The following is an 18,595-nucleotide window of genomic DNA, read 5'->3' as shown; positions in this document are numbered from 1 at the left end:
ACATTAGCAGTGTTAGTCTTTACTATCCAGAGTTTATGGAAAGTAATATAAGGCCAGTTATAGAGTAACCCTGCCCTTTTAGTGAAATAACTAAAAAGTAGCAGTTTTTAAACTTTTTGGTCTCAGAACCCTTTTACATTGTTAAAAGGATTGAGGACCCTAAATAGCTTTTTTGTGGGGTGTATCTGTTAATGGTAGATGTTATTAGGAATTAGAAATAAAACAATAAAATATTTTTTGATTCATTAAAAATAACTTGTTATTAAAAATAACAGTGCTATTACATGTTAACATAAATAATTTCAATGAAAACCAACTATAATTTAGAAAATGTAACTTAGTAGATAGTGGCATTGTTTTATAATTCTGCAAGTCTCTGATGTTTGGCTTTGTAGAAGACAGCTGGATTATCATATGCTTCTGCTTTTAATCTGCTGTGATATGTTGTTTTGGTTAAGGCAGTGGTCGGCAAACTCATTAGTCAACAGAGCCAAATAGCAACAGTACAACGATTGAAATTTCTTTCGAGAGCCACATTTTTTAAACTTAAACTTCTAACGCCACTTCTTCAAAATAGACTCGCCCAGGCCATGGTGTTTTGTGGAAGAGCCACACTCAAGGGGCCAAAGAGCCGCATGTGGCTCGCGAGCCGCAGTTTGCCGACCACTGGGTTAAGGTATATAAAGAGTATCTGGCTTCGTACAGGTGTGTGTTTGGAAAGGGAGAAGTATGTTAGTAGCGATTTAGATAATGGTGGGTATTCTCTGATACAGCACCAAATCCTGACAAGTGATAGTATATTAAATGTTAGTTTCAATGTGGAATCTAAATTGCATCAGTGGACTTTCCATACTCTAATGCACTGCAGGTCCATTCACCTGCCTGGCACTTTGAATGGGTCTGTCCCCCAGGCGTGATTTTGTAATATAATGTATTGCCACTAGGAAAATGCCGGTTCACTGAGTTCTGCACATCTTCCATATGCCGACACCTTTTTTCATACAGAATCCCAGAGTCGGGTTTCATTACTGTCACCACCGGTCTCGTCGGTCTTTAAGTCCCGTGAAGCTGTCATTTACACAGTGACAGATACAGGATTTTCAGAATTTTAATTTTGGCATAAATGTTTAAATTTTATCATTGGCAACCAATACTGGCAGTTGTTTTGCTTAAAGTGACAGCCTCACTTTCTTCATTTTCAAGAAAATATCTGCCAAGTACCCAAGAATGGATAATCATAGTTTTTTTTGCCAATCATTCTTTCATGTAAAAATGGAATTCCATTAACAGCAAAAACGTGCCCGGCTACGTCACGGCTGCGTTGTCCAGTGCTTCCCCTGTTGGTGTGCAGTAGCAGTGCCGTGTGGATGCTTCCTGGGTCTGTCACACAGGATATTAAAGAGCCCTGCACTCCACGGTTGGGCTTTAATAAAATTAATAATTTCAATAGCTTCCTCAGAGATAGTGAAACTGAGCGTGTGGCCAAGAGGAGTACGGCGGCGGCTGTAAGGTTTGGGGCTACTGCTTGACGCTTGGTGGCGGTGCCAGGGGTTTTCCCACCGGTGCTTTTGACCATCAGTGCACATGTGGTTCCAGTGAAAGGGCACACAGCACCGTGGCATCATCGTAAAGACGGCACCGACCTCACGGGTCCCTGAAAGCGCCCGTGGGCGTCAGGTCGGGAACTGCTCCCACAGAGTGGATTGACAGTTGATACTTTTTTCAAATTAATTTATAGACTTACATGTATAAGCTTAAAATACGCTTCATGAAAATAGAACTCAAAATTTAAATTCAGTTTATGGCCTGTACATTTACAGCATTCTAATCTCTTAGTAGTTAGCAGTTTCTTTAGTTGCTGGGTACTTAGCAAATTTTGAGCACCTCACTTAGAATAACAGCAGGGCACTTGCCAAGAGGACTTGGCAGTAAAACAGACTTAACTTATTACATAAAAGAACGTTACATGTAAGCAATTTGAAGCCTGATTTGCTTGGTTTCCTACATACATCTTAAATTCTGCGTTTGTAGTACTTGAAAGATGAAGATGACGACCTGGTGTCACCCCCTAACACAGAAGGAAACCAGTGGTATGACTTCCTGCAGAACAGCAGCCACCTGAAAGGTATTTCATGGACCCGGGAGGTGTTGGCCGGCGCGTTTATTTATTGGAGACCAGTACACCCACTAACAGTTTTGCTGAGCCCTTGCTGAGTTCTTACCTAACTTCTTTAGATTTATCTTCTGTGTCCATTTTATTTGAATAGAGAAACAGTAAAAAAACAACACAGAAGTGTATGACATTTCCATGTTCAAAAACACTGTTACCAGGTAACTGTTTACTTACAAAAGATTGCTTACTCTGAAGTATGATGTTGTCTGTATGGCACCTTATAAAAAATAGGATATTGCGAAGAACACTTAAAGAGCCTGCTAGTCAGAGGAGTCTGCTTGGCCGGTTCCAGTTGGTTAACTCCTAACAGCAGGACGCGTCCGCGTATTCTCCTGAGGTTGCAGCTTTCCTGTTCCTTGTTATGCCTTCCATTTTCTAGGCCAGTGGTCGGCAAACTCATTAGTCAACAGAGCCAAATATCATCAATACAACAATTGAAATTTCTTTTGAGAGCCAAATTTTTATTTTTATTTTATTTTATTTTTTATATATTTCACCGATTTTTCACAGAGAGGAAGGGAGAGGGATAGAGAGTTAGAAACATCGATGAGAGAGAAACATCGATCAGCTGCCTCCTGCACACCTCCCACTGGGGACGTGCCCTGCAGCCAAGGTACATGCCCTTGACCGGAATCGAACCCGGGACCTTTCAGTCCGCAGGCCGATGGAGAGCCAAATTTTTAAACTTAAACTTCTTCTAACGCCACTTCTTCAAAATAGACTCGCCCAGGCCATGGTATTTTGTGGAAGAGCCGCACTCAAGGGGCCAAAGAGCCGCGTGTGGCTCGTGAGCCGCGGTTTGCCGACCACTGTTCTAGGATCTAAAAATGTTGATGTGGTAAAACTTTCCCTACTCAGCATTATTAGGGATGCAACACAAAATAGCAGCCATCCTATATGTCCGAACGTCACCATTTTAGATGAGAATATTTTTAAAGTATTTCTTTGCTTTCTGAAAGAGTAATCTGACCAGTTTAGCTATTTCTTAGATCCTTATGGTGATAGCCACATACGTGTATTACCTCCTTCAGTCCGCAGAAGAACCTGTGGGAAGGTCCTTGTTATCCTCATTTTACTGATGAGGAAACTGAAGGTTAGAGAAGGCCCAAGCTCATACAAGCTAGTAAGTGATGGAGCTAGGATTCTGCTAACTACAGAGCCCGAGTTTTTAGCTGGACTCAGATGTAATCTCTGCCACTTGGATCTGGTTGCTGCTTATCTGAATGAATGAATGAATGAATGAAGGAGGGAGGGAGGGAGGGAGGGAGAGAGAGTGGGAAGGAATTCTCTGAGGCCTAGAACTTTGCTTATTGCTCTTCCGTTTTAACCCTAGGAGTCCATTCTTTTTCAGGGCAACAAATACTGGATGGGGCAAAAGTAGGTGTACAGTTGTTTGTGTGGAAAATAATACAATAATTAATAAAAGAATGCAAGAATAAATCCTGTTTCGCATACTCACAACCGACAAAGCACATCTGACACCCCAATTAGAGGGTTTTTTCCTCAGGAGACCACTTGCGACACCAAGTGGGTGTCCTACAGTTTAATCCTGACACCAGCTCCATGAGTCAGCCCTGGACACACAGCTTAGAGGCTCGGCTCCATAGACGGCCCCCGCTTCCGACCTCACTTGCAAGTGTTGGGACCCCCAGTGACCCACGTTTCTGTCTCACTTGGCTACAAAGTTGCGGGTTCCCAGAACTCCCCTTCTTCAAGTTTGATAGTTTGCTAAAATGGCTCACAAAATTCAGAGAAAGACCATGATCACTGGTTTATTACAAAGAAACAGCCAACTAGAAATGATGCACGGGGCATGGCATTGGCAAGGGGCACGGGGCCCTCTCCGAGTGCTCCACCTCCCAGGACCTCAAGGTGCTCACCGCCCCGAGGCCCTCCGAGCTCTGTGGTCGAGGGGTTTCATGGAGCTTTCGTTATGCAGCCGTGGCTGATGAAGGCATTGACCACTGGTGACTGAACTTAACTCCAGCTTCTCTCCCCTTCCCGGATGTTGGGGGTTGGGGCTGAAAGTCCCAAACTTCTGACCAAGGCTCGGTCTTTTTTTGTAATCTGTAAAATGGAGAACATGATGCTTACTCTGTACAAGTATTGTGAGCAATAGAAATAACTTGAATAAGCTATAAAATGAACCTAGCATAGTTGGTGTCAGTAAATGCTAAATTAGATATTACTTTCTACTGAAAAAGTAGCCTTTTTACAAGTCAGGAGCTTATTTTCATAGCACTCGTCTCCTGTTTCTGTTTTTAGTATCATAATCTTCCCAAACAGCACCAGACTGCTGTTGTTCCTCCACTGTGGCTAAGAAGAGAGAAGAATGAACTTTGTTTGATTATATATGTCTTATGGTTCCCAAATCTTCTCTTCCCTTCTTACAGCCAACAGAAACGCCCTGTTGGATTTTGGTGGGAAAAGTAGCATGTGGAGTAACAGGCTGCTCGGACTCAGCTTGTAGTCGGTGCGGCTGTGTCTAGTGGGCGGTCAGCAGGGGTGATGAAAGGCAGGGGCGTCTTCAGGGAGGGTGCGTGAAGGGGTAACAAAGTGGCCGGGGAGGATCCCACCCTCGCATAAGCTGTGGGGACTGGCTCTAATAACAGAGTATTTCCTTCTGATCACCTGCTCTACTCTAGCTTTCTGTGTTTCTGTTTTTCTTTGAAACCAGAAAGCCCTTTGCTGTTTCCCTATTATCCTCGAAAATCACTGCATTTTGTGAAAAGGCGGATGGAGAACATTATTGATCAATGTTTGCAAAAGCCCGCAGTAAGTTCGAAAGGCATGCCTTTGTGTAGGCGCAAGAACATCTGTAGTGTGTGGCTCATTTATGTTAATGATCATAGTTACTAAGGTGAACCATAGAACATGCTTTTGACTAACAAAACTGACAGGTTTATATGGTTCCCCCTAATATTTTCTCTTCGAGTTTCTTACGTATATTAAAAATAAAAAGATCCAAGTGTTGGCATCTTTAGTATTTGGCATAAATGTCCTTAGTTCTGGAGCTGTTGTGTCTCCTGTTTACTCCCGAAGGGTGGGTGGCTGATGCTGTGAGACTACAGGGGTGGCTCGGAGGGTGCTACGTGCTTATCGCCAAGGCCCTCTTCAGCTCAGAATTGTCTCTCTCTGTCCCTTACTGTCATGACTGTCATTAAAGTTTCTTGTGTAAAAGGTTTGATGATAGAGATGATTTTTTTTTTTACTAGACTTAACCAATGCTGGTCATTCACTTTCTGTACAGTATTTTTCTGCTCTAATGATATTTTAAACGTTATTTTATTTAGGATGTAATTGGAAAATCAATGAATCAAGCAATCTGTATCCCATTATATAAAGATACTAGAAGGTAATTCTATTTGCCTTTTGGGTGGTATAATTCAGCAGCCAATTTAAAATTTTACTAATTTTTTCCCTTTTGTTTTAGTGAGGACTCTACACGTAGATTGTTCAAATTTCCTTTTCTGTAAGTATGTGTTTCTTCCTTATCATGTGAACAACACAGTTCTGTTCTGTGCATTGAAAACTACATGGCGTGTTTGACATTAAATATTTTTTTCTTTAGGTGGAATAATAAGACTTCAAATCTACATTATCTTCTTTTTACTATTTTAGAAGATTCAATTTATAAAATGTGCATCTTAAGGAGACATACTGATATTTCCCAGTAAGTGTTCGTCTGAAGTTTGAATCAGAAGAGATAAGATTTTATTCTTAATCATAAAACATACAGTTCCTCTTCCCTACATTTCAGGTTTTGCTTAACCTACCTTATGACTTGTCCCTGAACTGTTCTCAGTCTTAGTTTTCATGTCACTAGATAGACGATAGGGCCAGATTAGGAAGCTACAAGATCCCTTCTGATTCTAGGGTATCTGATTTTGTATTGGTTTATACCAGTTACATGGAGGATGTTTTTTAGGCTTAGGAAAAATCAAGAGCAGAACACTCAGGATTACGTCTCACGAACTTGTAGAAGTTCAAAACTGTATTGTGGGTTCCTTTTAGAAAGGCCTTTTAGCCGAAACCGGTTTGGCTCAGTGGATAGAGCGTCGGCCTGCGGACTGAAAGGTCCCAGGTTCAATTCCGGTCAAGGTCATGTACCTTGGTTGCGGGCACATCCCCAGTGGGGGTTGTGCAGGAGGCAGCTGATCGATGTCTCTCTCTCATCGATGTTTCTAACTCTCTATCCCTCTCTCTTCCTCTCTGTAAAAAATCAATAAAATATATTGAAAAAAAAAAAAAAAAAAGAAAGGCCTTTTACCCAAGGTTAAGTATGCCTTTCATTCAACAAGAGGCCTCACCTACAGACACTACTTTTGAGAATCCAAAGGGAAAGTTCTGAAAGATAAATCAGACTTAGAATGCCATTAGTATCTGAAAAGGGTTTAAATCTGAATTTCCAGGACATATTTTGAGGCCAAGATATGAAATCATTTGGTTGTTCCAGATGTCCTTAATTGTGTAAGGTATCCAGCTACTTTGGTGACCATAAGATTGTAAATCAAGTTGTAATTTTGATGTTGGGTTTATCTCTCTAGGTATTTAAATTAGTTACTAGTGTTCTAGAGTGAGCATAATGGTAATCGGGTCTTGGATTTGGGGTTTAGATAGATATACTAACACTGACAATCATGTTCTTTCGAGCATTTAGATTATTGGCTATCCAGGTTGTTCCACATAGTCTCATTTTCCCCCTCTTCTTTCTTCAAGATCTGTAAGCAATGGACTAATTGCTATTAAATTTGGGAGCTTCACATATGCCACAACTGAGAAAGTGAGGAGAAGGTAAATCTTAAAGTCTGTTTGGATGATATATAAATATGTATGTACTAGTGACCCGTCATGCAAAATGGCGTGAGACCCGGGACCCCCCCTACCCCTGCGCCATGGGACTGCCCCGAGTCCTGGAGTGCCGCCCCGATGCCCCACCTCTGGGCCGCACGCAGCGGCCACTGGGCCCCACCCCTGCGGCACACATGCGAGGCCCGGCAGAAGCCGCGTGAAGTGGCTACCGGGACCTCTGCGCCCCCATGGGGCTGCAGGAACCCCGGTGGAAGCCATGTGGAGCGGCCGCCGGCCCCGCCCCCACTGCCCCACCCCTTCTGTGAGCGCCGCCATCTTGTGATGGCATTACAGCGTGAGGGTCAATTTGCATATTACCTCTTTGTTATATAGGATATGTTTTGTCATGTGAATTATAGGAATATGGTTAGACTCAGTTAAGTGATATATACCTATAAGGCTTCCCTCACTTGCAACACAGGGGAGGGATTGCCACATACTGTATACTTGCAGATGAAGTGTGATTTTAGTGTAAACTAATGATATATTTCAAATGTTATTGTATAGAATGTCACGATTTTTTTTTATCATCAGGTTTTTTTGCTTGGTACAGGTATGTTATACATCCAATATTGTCTCTGTAGTTATGATCATCTTTCATGTAACAAAACTTATTTCTCTTCTAGCACCTACAGTTGTTTAGATGCACAGTTTTATGATGATGAAACTGTGACGGTAGTTCTTAAGGACACTGTAGGACGTGAAGGAAGAGACAGACTCTTGGTCCAGTTGCCATTGTCTTCAGTGTATAACTGTGAAGATTCTGCAGAATATCAGTTCACTGGGAATTACTCTACAAGGTAACTTAACTCATCAGTAAGTTCCTCTTTCTGATATAATGGTTAAAATGTTTTTAATGTATGTCATATATTCCAGTCCTTTATGTATGCCAGATAACAGTTAACCAGGGACAATCAGACAGTCAGTCATATTTTTTATTTTAAAAATACTGGCTTTAACAGCTCTTCTTTGGTGACCATAAGATTGTAAATCAAGTTGTAATTTTGATGTTGGGTTTATCTCTCTAGGTATTTAAATTAGTTACTAGTGTTCTAGAGTGAGCATAATGGTAATCTTCTGTTCCTTTGCTTTACTAGTAAATCAGTAGGTATGTGCTGGAACAAGGTTGGCATTATTTGGGGTGGAGAATGGGACTTCTGTGAGTTCCTTCTTCAGGAGCAGCGTTAACCCCAGTGTGTGGTAGAATTAGTTACCCTAGATTGCCTTTCGTGTTTCCCTTCCCGACGTAGGGCCTCAGCAGCCACACGGAGAGGACGTGGCCATTCCCAAGAGATGGCGTTGGCTGACTGAGGTTTAAGTAAGCAGATCCTTTCTCTAATTTAAAAATGTGTCCATTTGTTTTCCTCGGAAGAGAATAAAAAACCTGACTAAGAAGATACTTTGCTTATTTGTAATTGTAGTATCTTTGTAGAATATAGCACCCAGTGTTTTTACACAGAGGCTGGGTAGAATTATACAGGTGGGAATATTGGTAGAAATCGAGCCCATGGTTGACCCTGACACAACCCCTAGGACACCAGGAGCAGATCCCATTTTCACTCCCGGGTCGGTTTTTCCTGCTCTCTAGGCTAGATGAACAGTGTGGTGCTATCCCGACCCGTACCCTGCATTTCGAGAAGCATTGGAGATTACTGGAAAGTATGAAAGCGCAGTATGTTGCTGGGAATGGTTTTCGAAAGGTGTCCTGTGTGGTAAGTGTTTGCAGATTGCTTACTAAGAGTTACAGGAGAAAGCAACTGGATCCATATGGTCCTTTAGGACAAACTTTTTGTGATGAATTGCTTCTGTTGATGGTGAGCTTGTTAGTCACCTTAGCTATTTAGTTCTCTTGTTCTGAGAAAGCTTACTAAGTAATCAGTAACAATTCTAGATTTTAATTATGAAATTTACTGTTGCATGTGGAGATTCTTTTATGCAAAATGAAAGCTTCAGTTTAGTGATTTTGTTGAACACTGATGGGAAAATAATCCTATATAATAAAACCCTAATATGCAAATCAACCAAACGGAGGAACAACCTGTCGCTATGACGCACACTGACCACCAGGGGGCAGACGCTGAATGCAGGAGCTGTTCCCTGGTGGTCAGTGTGCTCCCACAGGGGGAGCACTGCTTAGCCAGAAGCCGGGCTCATGGCTGGTGAGCGCAGTGGCGGTGGTGGGAGCCTCTCCCACCTCTATGGCAACGCTAAGGATCCCTCCGGGGATGTCCAACTGCCTGCCTAGGTCCGCTCCCCGCGGGGTCCTGGACTGCGAGAGGGCGTAGGCCAGGCTGAGGGACCCTCCCCCCCAGTGCATGAATGTCGTGAACCGGGCCTTTAATTTTCTAATTCCTTATATATAATGTATTAGTTAAGCCATTACATTTTAAAGTTCTGTATTTGGCCTTCTTTTATTCAGTTAAGCTCAAATCTCCGTCACGTGAGAGTGTTTGAAATGGACATCGATGATGAATGGGAGCTGGATGAGTCTTCAGACGACGACGAAGAGGCCAGCAATAAGCCTATAAAAATCAAGGACGAAGTGTTGTCCGAATCCGACACAGAGAGCCAACCAGCTGGTGCTGCTGCTTCCACTCCGGATATAGTCATCAAAGTGGAGAAGCTGGACCCGGAGCTGGACTCCTAGTCTAGGTGCCATCATTTCGTATGTTCCCATCAAGTCAGAAAGGACATAGGAGATGGGCTCAATGTCTTGAGCCACTTAATTCTCTTTGTGTAACAAAGAAATAAACAGCAATTTTTATCCTCATTCCACTTCATCTTCTCTTAATGGTATAGTCACTCTGATAGACTTTCTTTTTTGCTGAAATTCCTTTATGTTACTGTGTGCTGAACTAGTGCTTAAAGGAAACATAAATTGTGAAGAAAAAGGTAGGTATTAGAAATCATTCCTATACCAGGAAAAAATTACAATTAAGTAGTCATTCACTGGAAGTTTTTTTTTTTTTAAATTTAAATTCTTTATTGTTTAAAGTATTACATATGTCTCCTTTCCCCCCCATTGACTTCTCCCTGGCCACTCCCACTCCCCAGCACATGCCCTCACCTCCCTACTGTCTGTGTCCATTGGTTAGGCTTATATGCATGTATACAAGTCCATTGGTTGATCTCTCTCCCATACCCCCACCCTCCACTACCTTCCCTCAGAGGTTTGATGGTCATTTTGATGCTTCTCTGTCTCTGGATCTGTTTTTGTTCATCAGTTTATGTTGTTCATTATATTCCACAAATGAGTGAGATCATGTGGTATTTATCTTTCTCTGACTGGCTTATTTCGCTTAGCATAACGCTTTCCCGGTCCATCCATGCTGTTGCGAATGGTAAGAATTCATTATTTTTTACCGCAGCGTAGTATTCCATTGTGTAGATGTACCACAGTTTTCTAATCCACTCATCTGCTGATGGGCACTTAGGCTGTTTCCAAATCTTAGCTATTGTAAATTGTGCTGCTATGAACATAGGGGTGCATATGTCCTTTCTGATTGGTGTTTCTGTTTTCTTGGGATATATTCCTAGAAGTGGGGTAACGGGGTCAAATGGGAATTTCACTTTTAATTTTTTGAGGAAACTCCATACTGTTCTTCACAGTGGCCACACCAGTCTGCATTCCCACCAGCAGTGCACGAGGGTTCCTTTTTCTCTACATCCTCGCCAGCACTTGTCGTTTGTTGATTTGTTGATGATAGCCATTCTGACAGGTGTGAGATGGTACCTTGTTGTTTTGATTTGCATCTCTCGGATAATTAGTAACTTTGAGCATGTTTTCATATGTCTCTTGGCCTTCTATATGTCCCCTTTTGAAAAGTATCTACTTAGGTCCTTGCCCATTTTTTTGATTGGATTGTTTATCTTCCTTTTGTTAAGTTATATGAGTTCCCTATAAATTTTGGAGATTAAACACTTACCAAATATAACATTGGCAAATACGTTCTCCCATGCAGTGGGCTCTCTTGTTTTTGTTGATGGTTTCTTTTGCTGTGTAGAAGCTTTTTATTTTTTAAAATATATTTTTTATTGATTTCAGAGAGGAAGGGATTGGGAGGGAGAGAGAGAGAAACATCAATGATGAGAGAGAATCATTGATTGGCTGCCTCCTGCACGCCCCCCACTGGGGATCGAGCCTACAACCCAGGCATGTGCCCTTGATCGGAATCGAACCCGGGACCCTTCAATCCGCAGGCCTATGCTCTATCCATTTGAGCCAAACCGGCTACGGTGAAGCTTTTTATTTTGATGTAGTCCCATTTGTTTATTTTCTCCTTAGTTTCCATTGTCCTAGGAGCTGTAAAGATATTGCTACGACAAATGTCTGATATTTTGCTGCCTATGTATTCTAAGATTTTTTTATGGTTTCCCATCTTACATTTAAGTCCTTTATCCATTTTGAGTTTATTTTTGTGTATGGTGTAAGTTGGTGGTCTAGTTTCATTTTTTTGCATGTATCTGTCTAATTTTCCCAACACCATTTATTGAAGAGACTATCTTGACTCCATTGTATGCTCTTGCCTCCTTTGTCAAATCTAATTGAGCATAATGGCTTGGGTCGATTTTCCCACATAACGTTTAAATAACTTAGATGGGTTTGGGAGACAAGTAACTATAGCTTGTTCTTAGAATGAATTCCAATTTTACAGTAATCAACCAGTTCTTTATTAGACAGTAATCTGTCCCATGTGACTCCAGCATTAAATTTACAAAGGTTTTTTGATATGTGCGTGGTTGCTATTTGCAGTTCTAGCACAGGGGTAAATAAAAAATGAGACTCCAGTTCTGCCATTATCCTGAACCAGGGATCAGAAATAGTTCTATTAATGTACCTGGCTTGTACCTCACTTTCCCTTAACATTGAGTTAAATTAACAATGTGAATCATTCCTAACTATAGGAGGATTGTTTTTTCACTATTTTTAAAAATATATATGATATACCCAATATCTAGGAATTGGATTTGTATTATGTCAAAGTGAAAAGGTTTTAATTGGTTTCTGATTCTCTTTTTTTAAGTTTTTTTTTTTTTTGATTGATTGATTCTCTCCCAAGAATATTTTTCCCCCACTGATTATTAGAGAGAGTGGAAGGGAAGGAGCAAGGGGTGGGGGAAAGAGAGAGAGAAACATCAATGTGAAAAAGAAACATGGATTGGTTGCCTCCCGCACATGCTGGGGCCTGGGATGAACCTGCAACCTAGGTATGTGCCCTTGACCGGGAATCGAACTAGTGACCCTTGGGTGTGCAGGCCGACGCTCTGACCACTGAGAACACCGGCCAGGGCTCTTTCTAAGTTTTAATACATATAGAGCAAATAATCTTGTTTACTCATTGTATATATATGATATAGATTCTCTACAATTAGAACCAATTTGCTCACTAGAGACTATATTGAGCATCAGTTGCCGGGTTTGCATTTTGAGTTTAGTGAACAAAAAGTGAAGAGAGGATGAGGAGGAGCCTAGCAGTGGGTCTCCCCCAGGTACTCACAGTGTGTGCACCCCGGTCCCTGACCTCTGTACAGTGGGGTCATGCAGTCCCTGTCTCGGGGTTCGAGGGCCACGTGGAGGCGTGTGTGTAGGGCATTATGGCTGGCATAGATGAGACGCCTGGTGAAGAGTAGCACTTACTGCACTGTTCGGTGCTGCTCTTCTCCAGGATTAATGGTGTTTTTTTATAGAAATTTGCATAACATTTATTTTTGTGCCAGACTTAATAAAGACGACGACAATAATAGTCTTTCTAATTCTCTGGCTTCCTAGTTGTTGTTTTTTTGTTGTTGTTTTGTTCTTGATTTTCTTCCAAAATAAAAATTTTATGCTCAGCAAAATGCTAAAACATTCTTTAGTCAGAGCATTTGAATATCAATAGTTTCTAGTCAGAAACTATTATGGTGTAGCCTTGAGTTCATAATACCACTCTGGGCGTCTATATATTCTCTCAGGTCATCTGAACAGGTTCCCAGGAGACAGTCTGGCCCCAGAGAGCAGTACCTGCTGAGTACCTCGCAGGAGCCAGGCACCATTCCAAGCACATCCCACTGTTAACGCAATTAGGCCTCACCACAATCCTGTAAGGTAAGTGCTATTATTAGCACCCTCCCCGTTTCACAGGTGAAGAAACTGAGGCACAGGGCCATTTCCTAACTTGTACACAGGTGGCAAGGGTAGGACAGAGATGGGAAGCCAGGCAGCCTGGTGCAGGACCCTTGCGTTTAACCACTGCGTGCACTGCCTTTCTGGGGCATTCGTATTCCACTGCCCTGCCCTCCCTCTTTGCCCATGGCCACGCTCCCCAGCAATCCTCCTGCGGTGACGTGACCACCTTAATGTCTGGGGGGCACCGACAGTGGCACGTGATGAGCTTCATTCTTCACAGAGTTCCTTCACTCAGCCGCCCTCAGCAGCCACACTTTTTCTGCACGCTTGGGAGTGGCATGTGGTGCTGCTGGGCCCTGCACCCCTACATTTGACCCTCCAGGGTTAGCATGGTTTAGTCCAAGACAGCACTGCCCACAGCCAGTGGCACGTGCCATCGCCTCCTGGGGTGGCCTCGTGTGGCCTGGTCACCTGAGGACAGCACCGAGCTCTTTCCCCAGGAGGGCTCCAGGGGGAAGCTGCCCGCTGTGTTGGGGCTGTGGATGTTCTCCGTTCCAATTCATTAAGAGGGTTTGACAGCATACTGGTCTGAAGCCTTCCAACGAGTAAAAGCTCCCACTGAAGATAGAAAGCAGGTGGTCTTGGTGAGAGGCAAAGAAATGACCTTGAGAACAGATGCCTGGGCCCAGCAGAGGGCAGACTTGCAGTTCACAGCAGGAAACTCCCGTGGCGAACACTGCAAGAAAGACCGCGTGACTCCCTGGAACCCAGGCTGGGTCAGCACGCGTGGCCTGTTCACTGTGGGCTGGGAACTGTGATAACAGTGTCGAGAAAATAAGTCACATCTGCGTTTTCACACAACAGCTCGGAGTATCACCTGCCAATTATCCTGTCTACCTCTCCAACCGGCGAGAGGGCCCTGATGGGGTGGCACAGTCTCGGGATGGAGCAGTTCCCACCTGAGAAATGGAAGTCGAAGGAACAGATCTGTAAATCAGCTCAGCGATTCCATTAAGACGCAGCCCGTGCAGCTGGAGGCGGGTGAGCCAGGCGAGCGTCCCTTCCGATTGCATAGGGGCCTACGTTGGGCTTCCCCTGGTTGGTCCTGAGTTGGAAGCAGGAACAGAAACTAGGGAAGCTGTCAGTTATTGATGAAGTCCAGGCCATGTGAGGCCTATTGTTATAGAGGTTGTTGGACTGTCCCCGAGGATGGCAGCCTGATTCTCCACAGGAGCCACTCAGCGAAAAGCAGGCTGGCTCCTGCCCGTGAGGAGTAGGTTTCCCGGGCAGGTTGCTGCAGGCTGCGTTCAGACTTCTGTTTTTATGCGTGGTCTGCCTGTGGGTCCTTCCTGTGTGCACTCTCTCACTGCTGTCCCATCTTGGAATTCTTGATAAGCGGCCCCAGATTTTCATTTCCTACAGGACCCTGGAAACAGCCATTCCCGCATTCGTCTTCGGACCCGTGACCAAGGCAGCATGCGTGTGGTTTTGGTAGGGCTAACCCCACATGAGTGGACCTAGCTGCAGTTGTCAAACTTTGGCTTAGAATGGCTGGCTGTCCTGTTACCGAGGCCTGAGGGGCTCCTGGTTAGAGGCAGGCTTATCCGCTTTACTAAGTGCCTTTTCTACCCAGCGATGTTCATAAAAATAATGAAATTGAACACTCTCTGCTTCTCTGTTTTTCATAATAACCAGACAATCCCACCCTCCCGAGTCCGCTGCAGTGTAGATGGACAGGCTCCCAGTGCGGTATCTAACTAAATGTGTGATGTTGAGTAAGTCCCTTTCCCTTTTGGCCACGCAAAAAGGGAAAGTAAGTCCCTTTCCCTTTTGGCCTGCTCACCTGTAAAATGGGTATATCCGTCCCACAAGGATAGATTCAATCAGGTAATTTATGCAAAAGCACGCTGTGAACCTTCTGTTGATGGACAGATATAAGTTGTTATTGATATTAGCGTTTGGACTTGACGTATTTGGTCATGCAAATCTACTAGAGGGCAGCCTGGCAAAGGGTAGGACTAGGAGGCCAGAGGCCAGGGGCCATGGAGGGATCAGGTAAGAGTGACGTAAAGTAGACGGGAAAGCCAAGGACCACATTTCAGTTCCTGGCTGGCTTGCTGCAAAAGCAGGAGGCAGAGTCTCTAAGCCGGGGAAGTGGCCAGTGTAGAAATCCATCCGACCACTGGAGGGAGGTCTACGTTTGCTTGGGTATCGGATTGGTCGCTATGGCATTTGGATAAGCCCCCATTGTGGCTGCAGCTTTCATTTCATACTAGTAGCTCTGAAAGAAACACAAGGCCTGTATTACTTCTCTTGCCTTTTTTTTTTTTTTTTTTTGATTTTTAGAGAGAATGAATGGGAGGGAGAGGGAGAGAGAGAGAAATATCCATCTCAGAGAGACACACATCCACTGGTTGCCTCCTGCATGGGTTCAACTGGGCACTGAGGTGTGGGCAGGGTGGGGGCGGAGGACAAGCCCCCTGAGGAGGACTGGATCATAGGGCCTTTGAAAGTCCTGTGGGTTTTATCCTAACCTAGAGGCCTGGTGCACAAAATTTGTGCACTTGGGGGCTCCCTCAGCCCGGCCTGCACTTTCTCACAGACCGGGTGCCCTCGGGGGATGTCCAACTGACAGCTTAGGGGAGCGGGCTTAAGCCGGTAGTCGGACATCCTTAGTGCTGCTGTGGAGGCGGGAGAGGCTCCTGCCTCTGTGCTCTCCAGCCGTGAGCCCGGCTCGGGGCTTCTGGCTGAGCGGTGCTCCCCCTGTGGGAGTGCACGGACCACCAGGGGCAGCTCCTGTGTTGAGTGTCTGCCCCCGGGTGGTCAGTGCGCATAATAGCAACTGGTCATTCTGCCGTTCGGTCGATTTGCATATTAGCCTTTTACTATATAGGATGAGGTGGGACACCCTAGAGCAGTGGTCGGCAAACTGCGGCTCGCGAGCCACACGCAGCTCTTTGGCCCCTTGAGTGTGGCTCTTCCACAAAATACCGCGGCCTGGGTGAGTCTACTTTGAAGAAGTGGCATTAGAAGAAGTTTAAGTTTAAAAAATCTGGCTCTCAAAAGAAATTTCGATTGTTGTACTGTTGATATTTGGCTCTGTTAACTAATGAGTTTGCCGACCACTACCCTAGAGGACTTGAAACAGAGGAAGAATACTAGGGTGATTTAGAAAGAGAAATGAAAGGAGGATGCTTTTCTGTCTTCCCCATCTTTAACTTCTCTGCCTCTGGCCACGGTCTCAAAGCCAACCCCGCCCAGCACGGGCAGCGTGAGAGCCGAGAGGAACACTCGCGTGGGGTGGCGTGTTTGCTGAAGCGGGGCTTCGGCAGCCTTTTCTCGCCTGGCCGTGGACGTGACTCGGCACTGCTCTCCCCCTGTTGTCGGCTGTCCCTAGCTGCCGCGGCTCCCTCACCAAGGAGCAGCGTGTGCCCGCAGCGCCGGGGCTCGTGGCTGCGCATCCCGAGTCTGGGCCATGCCCGGCTGTGCACGCGGTGACCAGCTGGCTCTCTGCCCCTGTCTTCAGAGCCGTCATTTCCAGAAGCTATCACATGTGCCCCCCAGGCTTTTAGTGGAAATCCCTAAAGGCTCTGTAAACGCAAAGCGGTTTGTTGTTTATTTTGGTAACTAATTTGGCATCAAAATGTGACCCGATTTGGTAGCAAAACCTCACCTGAACTGAGGCTATTAATAGCTCCTTATTTTGCCCACGGAGCTGTTTCGCTGCAGGAACGTGGATATATTTGCGTCATGCTGTGTTAGCATGTTCCGTTGCTGTGTGCTGTCCCAGGCTCTCCGGGCTGTCACAGACCACGCCATATGCACTGCACAGATGTCCTTAAGCCGGAGACTTCTGGATTTCGACAGACAGCTGGGCCAGGGTTTGGGTTGAAGGTCATGGGTCTGCATGTGTCCTATGACAGCAGCCATCAGGCGTAATGCCTCGGCGTCAGATGGTCTGGCTTCGGCTACCACATACAGGCCTGTGGCCTTGGCGAGCCCGGGACCCTCCTGGACCCTCTGTTTCTTCCTCTGTGGAACAGCAGCCACGACAGTGCTCTCAGCTCTGTGACAAGGTCTGCTTCTGGTTGTCTCATCACCTGCGTCTCCCTCTCCTTGGAGCCACTGTCCCCCGCGTTTCCATGCCTGGCTCCCACCCTGCGCTCAGATGTCCACTGTGCCCCGAAGTCGCCTCCGCAGAGAGGCCTCCCGGTCTCCCCCTGTCCTACTACACCTTCTCCCGTTCTCCCACTTGGCATTTCTGCCTAGAATGTGCCTCCCCCTGCAGTGATCGGATGCGACCATTTGTTTGCCTGTGAATGGCTGGCCGCCCCACTAGAATGTAAGCTGTGCAGGGCGGGGCTTCTCTGCCTGATGGACACCGCCCGGCCAGCTCACAGAGCAGCCCCTCCGTGTGGGTGCCAGGCAGGGGAGCACCCTTTGCAGAGGCGCCCTCATGGAGCTCAGTGATGAGGGGCTGCAAGACCAGGACAGATTTGCCCCCTTCCAGCAGGCCCCCGGCCCACAGGGCGCTGTCCTTCCTTCCCCGGGCCCAGGGCGCTGTCAGCCAGCCCGGAGGAGCCCCAGGAAGCTGCATGCCTGTGCGGGCGGGTCCTGACGTCAGAAAGAGACAGATGATTTGTCTTCTCTTGTCAGGACCCATGGCCAACCTGAGTCTAGTTCCTTAGACGCCTTCGTAGTGTGGATTTCGGAAGTAACTCAAGCGGCATTGCTCTCTGTGCCTATCATGACATTCTTGAAGCCCTGCAGTTGGTTTTTGCTTTTGGCAAAGGCAGCAGCACCCCCAAAGCCCCCCCCCGCCCCCCCGCCCCGGGTGTAGATAAGCTGAGGGCTGTGGGGCCATCGGCCTCTGGGCAGGACTTACCAGGAAAGCCTTGCTTCTGTCCTCGGCTTCCGGATACCTGGGGTGAAGAGCTCCAGGTGCAAATGGGACAGCACTGTTTTCCTTCCTCCTCCTGTGGGGCTTGAAGCCTCTCCAGCGATGAAGCAGAAACAAGTGGCGTGTTCTTAGGGCACCTGAGTGCCTGATGCTTCTGAAAACATGCTGAAGTGAATGGGGGACTCCCTCCGAGGGAGGGAGGTGGATGAGAAGCCAGTGTCCCCCCCACAGAGCCCAGGCAGGGTTCAGAGCAGGTTGGACATGCACATGAAGTTAGTTAATTAAGGGGTGACTTGAGCTATTGAGCCCCAGAGCCCCAGAATGAAATTCATGAAATAGAGACTTGAACATTGCTGCACGAAAGTGAATGGCATAGCAAGTGACCCTCCAGGACTCCTCTCCCCCTCCCTCTCCCCTCCTTTCCTTCCCTCCCTCCCTCCCTCCCTCCCTCCCTCTACACCTCTTCCTCATGTATCCTCCTTCCCCTGTTTCTCTTTCTCTTCTTCTAAGTAGCCACGAGCCATACATACCCAGGGATAGAGGATGAGCAGCGCTTTAGAATGTC

The 18,595-nt window shown here is 45.7% G+C and overlaps 1 protein-coding gene across 2 annotated transcripts in view; it reads left to right on the top strand.

Moving 5' to 3' along the window:
* The window catches only part of ANAPC4 (anaphase promoting complex subunit 4), a 34,074-nt gene extending 23,057 nt beyond the window's left edge, over positions 1–11,017 (top strand). The window contains exons 22-30 of one of the 2 annotated variants that reach the window (XM_079766674.1): positions 2,032–2,125; positions 4,851–4,948; positions 5,467–5,528; positions 5,607–5,645; positions 5,745–5,846; positions 6,893–6,967; positions 7,651–7,824; positions 8,613–8,736; positions 9,444–11,017. In XM_079766674.1, the coding sequence (XP_079622800.1) occupies positions 2,032–2,125; positions 4,851–4,948; positions 5,467–5,528; positions 5,607–5,645; positions 5,745–5,846; positions 6,893–6,967; positions 7,651–7,824; positions 8,613–8,736; positions 9,444–9,671 (996 nt within the window). In that variant the 3' untranslated portion in view covers positions 9,672–11,017. Of the gene's footprint in view, positions 1–2,031; positions 2,126–4,850; positions 4,949–5,466; positions 5,529–5,606; positions 5,646–5,744; positions 5,847–6,892; positions 6,968–7,650; positions 7,825–8,274; positions 8,343–8,612; positions 8,741–9,443 lie in introns of those variants that run through there. The other variant, XM_079766675.1, reaches the window with a different exon arrangement.
* Positions 11,018–18,595: the final 7,578 nt, after the last annotated feature.

This window comes from Cnephaeus nilssonii (genome assembly GCF_951640355.1).
Source record: "Cnephaeus nilssonii genome assembly, chromosome: 1".
Classification (NCBI taxonomy): Eukaryota; Metazoa; Chordata; class Mammalia; order Chiroptera; family Vespertilionidae; genus Cnephaeus; species Cnephaeus nilssonii.
Note: the sequence above shows the minus strand (reverse complement) of the source record. Positions and strands in the feature narration are given on the sequence as shown.